The following is a 12,767-nucleotide window of genomic DNA, read 5'->3' on the forward strand; positions in this document are numbered from 1 at the left end:
CTTGGATCATTCTCATCAGAAGGTAAACAAACGGTTTTCGTAAAAATATGTTTGTTTTAACTAATTCATGAATTAAACAGCTTGGGGAATGATTATTAGCTACTTTTAGGACTTTTCAGAATGAAAAATTGAACCCTGCGGCACAGTGTGTAAACAAAACAAATGACAACACTACAGAATTGCTGAACTTGTCAACGCCTGCTTACGAACAATTCAATATCTCGCTGAAAGTGTCAATTATATGCCCGAACGAATCAACAACTCGCTGAACATGTCAATAATATCATTGAAAACCCTGTAAATTGTTTCTTAAATGCTGAATAACAAAAATGTTCGACTCGTGATAATAGAAAACTTCAGTACAGTACAATCTGCTTCTGAGTCGAACATCCAATTTTTAAGCCAAAATGCATTTCATAAATTATTAAAAATATAAATTTCATTTTATTTTAATTTAGTACGTTTATACACTAAATGTTTATCGAATTAAACTCTTGCAGAAAAAGTGCATAATTTTAATTTTTTTGGTGAATTTAAAACATATAACAAAAGAGGTATTTATTTTGCATTCAATGTTATGAATCGGTTCAATCAGTGCGTTGTTGTAATTATTAATTATGTAATGACAACAACTGCAAAATACAAAGAAATATTTCAGTTTTCATTTTAGAGTCATCAAAGCACAAAAAGATAACAAAACACATCTTGTGTGGTCGATTTTAGCTTAATTCATCAATTCACTTTATACATTCCAACTATATTCGCATGTTACAAATTTCTCTACTATTTTCCTGTTCGTGTTCCATTCTAGCCTCTCGGCTGCCCTTAACCATGATTGCCCACTCTTTTTCTAATAATTCCAACACGTTGATTACCTCGCTCTCTTTATCAATCTATCTCTCTCTCTCTCTCTCTTGCTCTCTCGCTCTCTCTCTCTCGCTCTCTCTCTCTCTCTGTCTATCTCATTACCTGTACGCGGCCAAGCTTCAAGCCCCTTGGATCCACTGTTTCGATACAATTTCCATTTAACGAGTTTGCTAATGATTTTCTACGACGAATGATAAGATTAATCCGGCAAGAAGAAATTGCATACATTCCATTTCCGCGATAGTTTGGCGTTCCACACACACACAAAAATAACACAACGTTTCTACTGCGCTTTATTAGCTACGGTGCTATTTCCGGGATTTCCACTCGGCACCATTTTAAACTAAAAAGCGTTGGCGCGGTTTAAACATTTTACTAACTTTCTGCTAGCTGCTTCCTACTCCGAACAATGTGTAGTGAATGGGAAGGTTTTGGACAGGCGTTCTAAAATACTGAACGTTTTTGCCGTGAACGTTTCCAACGGTCCGCTTTTCTCTCGGCAGCAATGTAGATGTAGATAAAAATGGGAATATTTACGAAATCGAACGAGTTTCTTCTTCCCCAGCCCAATCGATACACCTACGATCCACAAACGGTGATGTGAAAGTACTATTAAATATCAGCGGGAGTTGAGTACTTTTTTTGTCGGGTTCGTTCATCAGTCTTCTTTTCAACACATGTACATCTTTTGTGTGACATAAGGGGGGAGGATTGGGGAGGGGATCGTTTAATCGGTTCCTGTTAATACTAGCTAATTTGTTTACGCAACCATCAACATTCGCTAGCCGAAGAGAAGTTTAGTCGTTTCGCGCAAAATTGCACCTGATAGGCTGAAGACGAATGCTGCTACCACCATGTGGCGAGTTTCTGGTATGTTTAAACTTACAGTACGCTCTTCGCAAATAGGTGAGGAACATGAAATCGTTTTTAAAGAAGGATACGAATTTTATGCGACTCTGATGGAATGCAACAACGGGTGATTAAAAATGACCGATGCAATATGACGCACATTGATGCTATCGTCGATGGTTGTTCGTTTGCTTACTTCACTGTCTTCAAGTGCAATTGAGCATTTTTTTTTATTTTTTGGGTTGTTGTTACTTCAGCTAGAACACTAGGAAATTGTTTCCACGCACGCTCACTCAACACTAACGGGAGCTAAAATGGCACTGGGGGTGGTTGCGGTATGCAAACGTATGCAAAGAGAAGTGATTCAATAACTACGCGCACGTGTACGAACGTATGCGACTAGAGACTAGAGCGATTCTTTACACCGGTGACAGGTGACGACAGCCTAAGATAATACTCCTTTCCTTTCCACCTTCTATAGCTACAAATATCTATTGACGTGTTTTTTTTTACTTCGATTTACAGTAAGAGAACTACCAGGAAGTCTGCATTTGATCTAGAGGGCAGTGCGTTCATCGTACACGACCACTGCATCCTGATCGGCGGCGTGGGGCAGTGCGGCAAGATTTTGCGACCGCGACCGGCACAGAGCAATAATGGCAGCTTCATCATTGCGCATCCTGTTGCGTCGTTTTTTACTAAAATTCACCTACACCGCAAGAGAAAAAGATGAATTAATGGCATGTCAACTACTGTGGCAGCATTATAGCTTTTAAGTGTATGCGATCTTACTACCTTCGCGTACAGCTCCTCCAGATCGTCCGCATTGGACAGTGGGCGCTGCTTATTCTTACCCCACGAAGGTAGGGATCGTGTCCGGTAGGTGGTGCTCGTGTCACCCTCATTCTCATCGTTGATCACTGAGGAAAAGAGTTACCGATCCGTAGAATTAGATTGAAGGCGAAAGGTTTGTTTATGCGAAAGGAGTATGCCCAGCCAAGGGCGAGCTGACTTACCTCCACTGGAAGCGTACAGTGGATTGATCGCCCACATCGACTTGTGCAGTTGCGTGTGTACCAGCTGACCCTGCTGTGGTGACTGGTGGTTATGACCTGAGGAAGATTGATGATGTTGATGCTGTATCTGTTGTTGCTGCTGCTGCTGTTGCTGCTGTTGATGATGCTGATGATGGTGCTCTCTACAATGAAAAATGATACATTATTTAGCATGTGCTCGCTATACTCCGACGACTTCACACGAGTCAACCTTTGTTGCTGCTGGTGATGTTGTTGCTGATGTTGTTGATAGTGAAGGTACTGTTGTTGTTGTTGTTGTTGTTGTTGTTGTTGGTGCTGCTGCTGCTGCTGCTGAGCTGATGGATGATGATAGTACTGGTGCTGGTTGTAGGGACTGTACTGCTGCTGTCCGTGTATGTGGTGCCCATGCAGCTGTACGTGTTGCTGCTGCTGGTGATGGTGATGTTGCTGTTGCTGTTGCTGCTGCTGTTGATTGTATTGTTGTTGCTGTTGCTGATAATGTATACATTGATGTTGGTGGTGTTGCTGCTGTTGCTGCTGCTGTGTATGATGATGATGGTGAGCGTACTGCTGGGCGGCGTACTGCTGCGGTGAGCTGCCGTACTTTAGGTGGCCGTAGTCCTGCCCACCGGATGCCATGCTGTTGCACTGCTGCTGCTGCTGGTTGGTCGTGGTTGCTGGGACGGCGCTACAGGTATGGTGTGCACATCCGCCGGCAGGGTGGGTTGAAGCATGATGTAGCGAGCTGTTGCTGCCGCTCGCTGCGGTGTGCTGCGGGGTGTTGGTGCTGGTGGAGGGCGGTGGCGGGGCACTGTACTGCGGTGGACAGATGCCGATCGATAGGGGCATCACTAGTTGGTTCGAGTCGCTGCTGGTGCACGATTTGGCTACAATCGAGCTTTGGGAGGCTGTCGGGGGATCAAGTATCGTGAAAGAAATCAAGACATTTTAATTACATCGTACTCGAAAGAAATGCCTATTCGAGGATCAAGCAACAAGAAAAGATAGGGCGTAATGGACTATTTCGTTGTTACAAACACGTAAAAGCTTACAGCTCACCAAAGACTGTGAAAGGGAAGACATGGCTACGGTTGTAATATCGTTAAATAAATTACACCATCAAAACTTGAAGCTCAGACCTGCTAGTTCAAGGATGGCAAAGTGCCAATGATAGGCCGGAATACTCTATAACTGGTTGACATACTGTCAAAACCCATTTTTTGTTTGAAGTGTTCTCCAGAGGGATAAATCAAAAGTTCAAAGTAAAACAATCGCCATAAAATCAAATTTCAAATATTTCGCGTACCAACATGATTCAAAATCGGGTTTATGATTTATAAAAAAATTTGCTAAATGCTAAATAAATATTATATACAACAAGAAGCTTAGACATAAGCGATACTAAGCTTGAAATGATGAATGTTCTGAAGTATTACAAATAGAAGCATCAGGCCTGAGTCACGATCCCTCAGAGTATTACAGAATGCGATGAAAATGAGCATGAAACGCGCAAAAAAACCTCGTTCAAACCTACCGTTTCCGTTGTTAGCGGTCGTCGTGTAGTAGCTCGAGTTGAGCAGTTTGCGCGTACGTGGCTGCACCCAGCAGCAGAAGAAGAGTGTCGCTAGGATCAGTATCAGTATCACGACCGTTCCGATCAGTATACCCCAGATCAGCGTCGGTAGGCCCCAGATCGACTTTGCCGCGGTGGCCTCAATCGGATACATTCGTGCGGTTAGCGTCACCGATTGCTGGTACAGTCCAGTGGTCGTGTTGAGTAGCAGCACATCCTCTGGCCCTGGAAATGGGGACGAAAAGTGAAGAACACGGGAGAAGAAAAAGAAAATCCCAAAACGAGGGAAATGAGTTAAAAGGGCATTAGATTCGTTCCCAAGATTATGAAGCACAAAATGAAATGGTAAAAGATAGCAAAAATTACAGCTCACACACACAGCTCCGGGGTCGGGGTGGGGTGGGTATACCTGGCAGGACGACGAAATCATCGGTCTGTACCACAGTGGTCAGAACCGTCGGCGAGGTGGCGGCGGGTACTGATGAACTCATTTCGGACACATTGCCCAGCGCGTCCGACGGTCGATAACCTGCTGTGGCCGGCGGTATGGTTACTGGATAAACGCGTGCCTCGTGCAGCACGGTCGTACTGACCAAGCGGTCCAGCCTGTCCAACAGCCCAACGGTACCGGCTCCGGCCGCCGACGCCATAGGTGCGGGCGTCGTCGAGGAGCCAAAGAATGACGTAGCCATTGTGTCGTACTAACGCACCGCCCCGGCAACGGGAGTATCGTGTTTTTCGTAGCTGGACAGCTTCTACCGCCTCATACAGCGACAAACGAACAAGCTAGTGTATATAACCACTTGTTGAGCGTACTTCCGTTAGGGGAAAGTCAACACACGCACACACACAAACTCAGCACACACTGGACGCAACAACGCACTCGGAGTCTCGAGCAGGCGTCAGTGAGTGGACACTTGAAATGCTAACTTCCGTCGAAATCACTGAAATCTCTTCGTCTGGCGCATAAAATGGGAATCGTTTTAGGAAATGAAGCAGCGAAATGAGGCGGATAAACAACAACTAGCACACACACACAAACATAAGAAGAAAAAAAAAACTCCAAAATGAAAACGAAAGCGAAATGACTGGCCCCAGCTGGCTCGGCTAACAAACGGAACATCATTTTTCACTCGACCCTTGGACACTCTTCCCAACCGGCTGGAAAGCGCTTGCTGGCAATCTGACCAGCGGCGAGCATCGTCGCCTGACCCTTTGCTCTTGGACCACCACGGGTTCCACGGGAATGGAATCAAAACGGCGGAAATGAAACGGAGATGTGCAAAGTTTGTGATTGAATTATCAAACGCTGCTCAGCACATCAGCACGGAATGGAAGAATTCCCGCCCGCCCCGAACCAAACCCCGAGACTGGCAGGTTTTTGGGGCTGTCGGTCGGTAGCCGTTTTGAGCCATCGGCGTCACACTCGTGCACACGTTTTATGCTAATCGCTTCGACTTCAATTAGTGCACGCGGAAGGGCATACCGGTACCGGCGGAAATGGAAACATATTTCGGCCTCGCCCGTCGACTTCCAATTTCGTGGAGCACCGCGTGGTTGAATTAGCGAACCAAAAGACTGCTGACCAGGAGGGAGATTTTTGGAGAGGAGAGGCCACACCACCGTCACGTCTTGTAAAGGCGTGTCCATTTTTAGACCAACCGACCGATTGATTCAGTGTCAAGCCTCGAACGAAAGGGAGGGAATTCCAAATACAAATAATTACTACCATTTGACGGGGCCGTTGCGGCGAGGCGGTTGTGGAATAGAGTATTCAATTGTGGCTTTCGATCATTTCGTTCGCGGACCAATGCGGTGCGTTAGCATGTGCAGGGCTAATCCTTGGATGTGGTCATGATTCAAGGTTCGCGTTGAGGTGGGATGAGCTCATCAGTGGTGGACTTTTGCTTTTTTTGCTACATTCATCACAATTGCACTTTCGTTCATTGTGTTTAAAATTGTATTGCCATTCACTCTGTTATTTCCAATATGACCTCACAGGTTAGGAGAGGCTGTACAAGTGTAGAAATAATGTAATGATAATAATTATGTCAAACAATATATCAGCAAATTTGACGCATTTTAATTTCCACGTCAAGCTTCCATTGATGAGTGCGTTTCAAAATATGCTTCGCTGTTCAGTTTTCATGGATTAAATCGATTAAACAATGAGGCATAACATATTTCTATACCGTATTTGGCACAGCTATCCTACTGGGGCAACCGCCATTGCCAGTAGACGAATTCCACCATACATACGCGGGGAAACAGTGAAAACGTTCTCGCAAACCCTTGGCTTTGCTGTTTCGTCTTTGATTGACGTATTAATCGACAGTTGTTCCAAGAATTGATAGATCATTAAGCCAAATGCGTCAAATGCTATGACGGCACAATGCTGCACGAAATTGTACAAAATAGGTGAAACACGAGGAATTATGCGTTATGGAAGAATCTGTATCCCGTTCCTGTTTTCTTTAACGATAGCTTGAAGGATGAAGAAGGATAAAAGAGTAGATGAAAGATGTTGCTGTTGTTGTCTAATTATAGAGATTTTAGACCTTTTGAGGTCTCTTTCGCTTCTACATTTTCTTTCACAACAATCATAATGCATCTTTTACAGGAACAAAATGTCTCACAACATTACAGGGTTTTCCAAGAGTTCTCATAGCTTTGGGACACTTTATTGACTTTTTCTTAAGTGAAATGAACTTAAAGTAACGAGAATTGGACTCATTAGCATCCTTGTTGGACAAATCCAATAGGAATTTACAAGGAGCCTGTCCTAAAAGGGTGCCATAGAGTCCAATTTCCATCATATGAAGTTCACTTCCCTTAAGAAAGAGTCGAGGAAGTGTCCCACAACTATGAGAACCCCTGGAAAACCCTGTATCGTTTTAACTGTCCCAAGAGAAAACTTAGCTTCAACAAAGTATAGCAGAAACTAAAAATCGTACATCCAAATGTGCACATACAAACACACACACACAAACAGCTTAACCATACAGTCCAAAACGAACAAAGTGTACGAAGTCTTAAATAATCCTGAAAGCATTGTACGCCTTCGCTCCCGGGCATGCTTTTTCCGTAATTAAGATTTTTAAAAAAGACATACTTGCGCGAAACTGTGTCACATTCTTGGGCTAACGAAAATAAAACCCATTCACTAAACCACAGCTTCATTCGGATTCACCGCGTCTATCTATTCGAAACAACGCTTAACAATGGTGTACTGGTTTTTTGTATTTCACTTCACTGCTACCTTGTGCTTTCTTCCATTTCCAACATTGAGCTTGCTGGAGTGCTCACCGCCTGTTTCTCAGTGAAGAATGTTCTACTATGCGCACGTAGCTACCGAAGCGATGTGGTTGTTTTCGTGTATCATTGTATTCAACCGGCACAGGCGGCAGTTGGTTTGTTGCTTAAAACCCCATCGCCTTCTAGTAGTGTTGACCCACATCCCCACACGTGGCGTGGGACTAGGTAGATGTGAATTTGTTAATGCACAGAGACACACCGGGTTTATGCAACGGTGTATTCGTCTTCCAAAATAAGGTGCATTTGGACCTTCACTGACATATTCTAACGTGTTGCAATGAAGCTCACCCATCTGCACTTCATTGTCTTGAAGGAGCTACCCTAATGCTTGAAAGCACATTAAGGTGAAAGTAAGCTCTCACCGTGAAGCTCTCACCACTTCGCAAGCCACATAAAATGTGCCCAACGTTAATGAAAGGTTTTCGCATCCACAGATTAGTCCCGCACATTCTGCAAATGCATTCACTCGAGGCCAATTAGTGCAGATTGGTAGGAGGAACGCCAGTTTGTTTTTTGTATTTCCAATCCACAGTTAAAGTAAAAAACTGTGTCAATCCTCAACTGATGAGCCCTAGTATGCACTGAAAATGGAAGCATCCTTATCCGGGCGAATGGTGGCTAAATTGAATGCGAATTCCTTTCCACCGCTTTCAATTACGCATCCGGTACCAGGCATCGTACGTTGGAGGAAAGTGTCGAGTAACAGATTAATTAAGGGCAAAATCGTCACACATTAATCCATCCGCACAGCGCTAAGTGTAAGGTAGAGCAAGGCGAGAAGCTGTGCAACAGCCGCTAATGTAAAAGCATCACTCCAAGTGGTTCTTTTTCGTGTACGCTTCTCGCTCAATGTACGGGAATATGTCGTTCGTCAAGTGGTTTTTTTTCTTTCCTGTAAAGCTCGTTCTACTACTTCGGCTTTACTCAGTTTTCATTTTCATTGCCCGGAGAATAACGCCCGGCTTTGATCTTCGCACTCGACAACGCAACCCAACGCCTTCGGGTGGCCGAGTTGATGTGCAGCCAAGGGAATGCACACACTGCAGGGAAGGAACATTTTCCCACGCGCGTTGCTGTGTAAAATATGCTTCTAGTGTATTCGCTGCAGCTTGGCTTTGAAAAACGGAAGCTACGGGAATGCTGGTGTATGGGTGTTTCACTTATTAATGGGTAATGCGCGGATTCGAGCAATGATTCGGTTTCAATAAGTTGATTACGCAGTTGTTCATGAGGTTGGAACCGTATTTTAATGGTAAGGGATCTCATTGAATGTACGGTTTCTATTCTTCTAGGAAATCCTTTTTTTCCTATTTCAGTAAACTTTTGTTTGAACAATCAAAGAGAGTTTTATGAAATCCTTCTGGATTTCAGCATGGATTGTAAAATATGGATACAATGAATAATCAATCCGGATTGACGACTTAAATAAATGCAGCTTCGAAGAATTACTGAAATACTTAGGTTCAGTCAATAACAATAACATTGAATTGATAGAAATGATCGTTTTGCTAATTTAATTACGTTGCTATATGGAATTTAATTGAAGTTATTACATTGCAGTTACGCAGAATGAAGCGGTAAATTATCCTTACAAGTATATTTGTTTATATTTTTTCAAGTAAATACCACATATCAGTGTTCTTCGTAGAATGTTCCGTATACATTTTCATACATTGCATCTTTTGTAAGTTCTGTAGCTTATTTAAGTATTCATAATCGTCGATCAACGATCAGCTTCTTGTACAACGTTTATTTCGAATATTTTTAAATGGAAATTAAGGTACATAAAGACGTGCCAACCGCCACTACCTAAATTAGCACCACATTGCTCCCCCCTAAAAATGAAGACATTTGATAAGAAAATAGTGACATTCCTTAAAAGGAGGACACATGAATAAACCAAAAGCCCCCCCTCTAAAACCCAAAAGCAACAACCGACCCATTTCATTCAATTCAAACGTGGGCAATGGGTGCCTCCCACCCCCGCAAAACCGGGCAAACTGTGTAGACATTTGGCAGACTACTTGGCCGGTGTTATCATCCATAAAGGCTCCCTCGTCTCGCCGCTACACGCTCCGGGCTGTGTACGGTTACGCACGTGTGAAAATCCATTTCGCTGAAAAGACGCAAAACCGGCCCATTTTCAGCGCCATCTCACCAACTCAGCGGCTTTGTGTCTGTTTAAAATTAGTATTTTAGATCACATCTTCAACAAAAAACACCCACACGTCGTTGTCGTTAGAACTTGCTCGGTAACTGAAACTGAATGCTCGGCGTACCGGTGGCAAATGTGCTCTTACTACTTTGAACACATTTTTGCAATTAAAAGCAAACCATCCGGACGCTTTCCGCCCACCGTTCCAGCTGCCACTAGCCACAGCATGTCACAGCAAGCAGCAGCGTGGGTTCCATCACCCAGGTAAGACTTTCACATCAAAGTGTATTATCCTACCTAACAACGCGCACAGGCTTTACCGTTACCCTGTGGATGGAGAGGTTCCACCAGGGAGCTTCCAGGGATTGGTTCGGTTAATTCACTTAAATCTCGAGCCGTTCTAATCCTCGCTGAGCAATTCCATCGCAAGAATTACTGTACGTTGCGAAGCGACGTCAGCGGCCACTAATTCTTTCCGTTTCGGAAATCAAAACCAACCAAATCCCAAACGCCAAATGCAACAACTGCCAGCAACACCTGATTAGCTGCTCCCGATTCCACATCCACAAAACGGGAAGCAAAAAGAAGATGGTTGGCCAGGGTGACAGAAGGTCAAAGTGAGTTGTATTATTGTCCTCCCCGCACGACCGGCGGCAAACACGGTGCAGAACCACTGTCTTGCCGAATGGCCGCTCGTGGTCGATCGTTGCAGGTGCCAATCCTGGAAGAGGTTGTGGCGGTACCATTTTACCACCTAATCCCGCTAATCCTATTACCGATACGCGCACCGGACAGACAGGAGACAGGAGTTGAAGCACGGTACAGCTGCACCAAAGCAAAGCAATGCGCGGGTTCCCTTTTGCGCGACGCTTCTTCCATTGGACATAGTTGGGTAACCTGAAAGGCTTTTAGCCTCAGGCATACCACAATACACACACACACACACGCAGTGTCGTGCTTTATTGAAACGGGAGGAAAACCTACAACGATGTCGCTGCCGGTCATCAATAACCGTGCCCTTGTCGATTGTTGCGGAACAAAGTGGCAGATGGGGTAAAGGTAAGAAATAATCAATGTAAGCGAAAGATAAAAAAACAGTAAAACTGCTCACAGCCACATGCTTTAAACGCATACAAACACGACGTGAAATTGATTTCCACCCACGAATGATCAATTTTGCATGCGATCGCATGTGATGGGCTTCATCAAACGTTACGTATTCACAAATGATTGAAAAAATCAAGTTTCCACTTTTCGAGTATATTGTATATATGTTGTTATGTATGCTATATATGCTTTTTTTTCATAGTAACGTCACTTCCAACATCACACATTCACACAATATCATTCCAAACTTCATTCCGCCGCACTATTAAAACCACTCGTAGGCGAATCCGTGCCCTGCGTTATACTCGCTCGCCATAGGAACCACCACAACTACAAACGCAATATACACTATTGTGCCACTACTACGATAACTTCGGCAGCTTCAAAACTTAGTCGTAGCACACGCGTTACTGCACGCGACACTCGAACCCCCTTGCCACCGAACAGCGTGGTGGGGCACAGCGAGAGCGTTAGTTTTCCGCATTGCACACAAAAACACGGCAGTGAATAAATATTAACAATCGTCGTACAAATCACTTCACCGGAGCAGCGACGGAAAGCCATATTGTTTTTCCCCTTGTGCGCGAGGTTACACGAGGGGCCACGTAACACACTACGGTGAGGGAAACGGTTATATTAATCATTTGCGTACCACCGCGTACTACTGACTCACTGTCTTCCCGATCCGATCCAGCCATATGCTGTTTGTAGTGCTTGATCGTATTTTGTATGTGTGTTTTGGGGATTTTGTTTTTATCTAATGATATTCAACCTCCACCACACCGCACACACGCACACACACATGGCACAAAACACTTGGCGAACACTCTTGTGTGTTGTCAGCGGCACCACTGCCAGCTGATATTACGGCAGCGTGTTGATCGCGCACGGTAGAATCGATGTAGAATGTAAACAATATTCATCTGGACCCGGGAGCTTACACCGCCAAAACGCGACCGTCGATGTGTGCAGCGGCAGCATTTGTGTACGAATGGATCGGGCCCCGAACGACGGCACGAACCGAACCCCGACGCTTAAACAACCCGCGAAGCGGAAGCTTAGCCAGTCAGGGCTGTCAAACGCGCTGGTAGTACATCGGGTAAACGAAGCTTCTTAGTACAGGCAGGATTGTTTTTAAGTAGAGCAATTCCAAGTATTGTAAAAAAATGTTAAGAGTTTTTATAAGGATTTTTTTAAATACTTCAGTTTGAAAAGTATTTTTATAATAACGAAATAATGAATATTGATTATGGCGTTTGGTTGCTTTAAGAAAGTAAGAATTGAAAAAAATCAAATATACACATTTTTTGTATGAAAATGTCCTCTATTCGACAGCCCTCCAAAAAAGACTCTACAATGCAATAGTTCGCCAGGACGGACAGCAAAACCGAAAACGTATCTCTTACTTTCCCTTTTCGTCTATAGGCCCACACAGGCAAGCATGGCACGAAGTCGGAAAATTGGTTTCGTTTTCACTTCGTGCTTTTGCACTCGTTTCCATCGTCTGTAAGTGCGATAAGCGTAAACCTACCGATTCGAAGTATAAAGTGAAGCTTGCTGAGTACTAAGAACTGTAAACATACAATTGTTTTATTTATCAGCAAATATTTCAATCCCAGGCATCATTTGTAGCAACTAACAAGAGCTGTTGGTCAAACCGACGCTCCGATGTTGACGCTCGATATTTTGTGAGGATCCATTAATTTATCCTCATTTACACTGTCTTTTGGTGTATTTAGTTCACTCTATCTTTTATCATCACGTTGAAGGTTTGCCATTATCATCAACCCATTACCCCAATCGCCACTGCCGGCGGTCGCCGGTTGTAACGGAATGAAAGAAACACAGACAACTCCAAAAAACC

General features: G+C 44.0%; 1 protein-coding gene across 6 annotated transcripts; it reads right to left on the bottom strand.

Annotated features, from left to right (window-relative positions):
- Positions 1 to 705: 705 nt before the first annotated feature.
- Positions 706 to 11,914, bottom strand: LOC11175777 (G-box-binding factor). Of its 6 annotated transcripts, none has more exons than XM_003435979.2 (7): positions 11,845 to 11,914; positions 4,736 to 5,285; positions 4,288 to 4,551; positions 2,983 to 3,661; positions 2,733 to 2,914; positions 2,512 to 2,636; positions 706 to 2,425 (listed from the first exon to the last, which is right to left on the bottom strand). In XM_003435979.2, the coding sequence occupies exons 2-7, from the start codon at positions 5,016 to 5,018 to the stop codon at positions 2,273 to 2,275; spliced, it is 1,686 nt and encodes a 561-aa protein (XP_003436027.2). In that variant the 5' UTR covers positions 5,019 to 5,285; positions 11,845 to 11,914; the 3' UTR covers positions 706 to 2,272. The 6 variants fall into 6 exon arrangements, with proteins under 6 accessions (XP_003436027.2, XP_061504193.1, XP_061504192.1 ...); XM_061648209.1 differs by having other exon boundaries at positions 11,577 to 11,896; XM_061648208.1 differs by having other exon boundaries at positions 11,556 to 11,873.
- Between the last annotated feature and the right edge of the window lie 853 nt (positions 11,915 to 12,767).

This window comes from Anopheles gambiae, chromosome 2 (assembly GCF_943734735.2).
Source record: "Anopheles gambiae chromosome 2, idAnoGambNW_F1_1, whole genome shotgun sequence".
Lineage (NCBI taxonomy): Eukaryota > Metazoa > Arthropoda > Insecta > Diptera > Culicidae > Anopheles > Anopheles gambiae.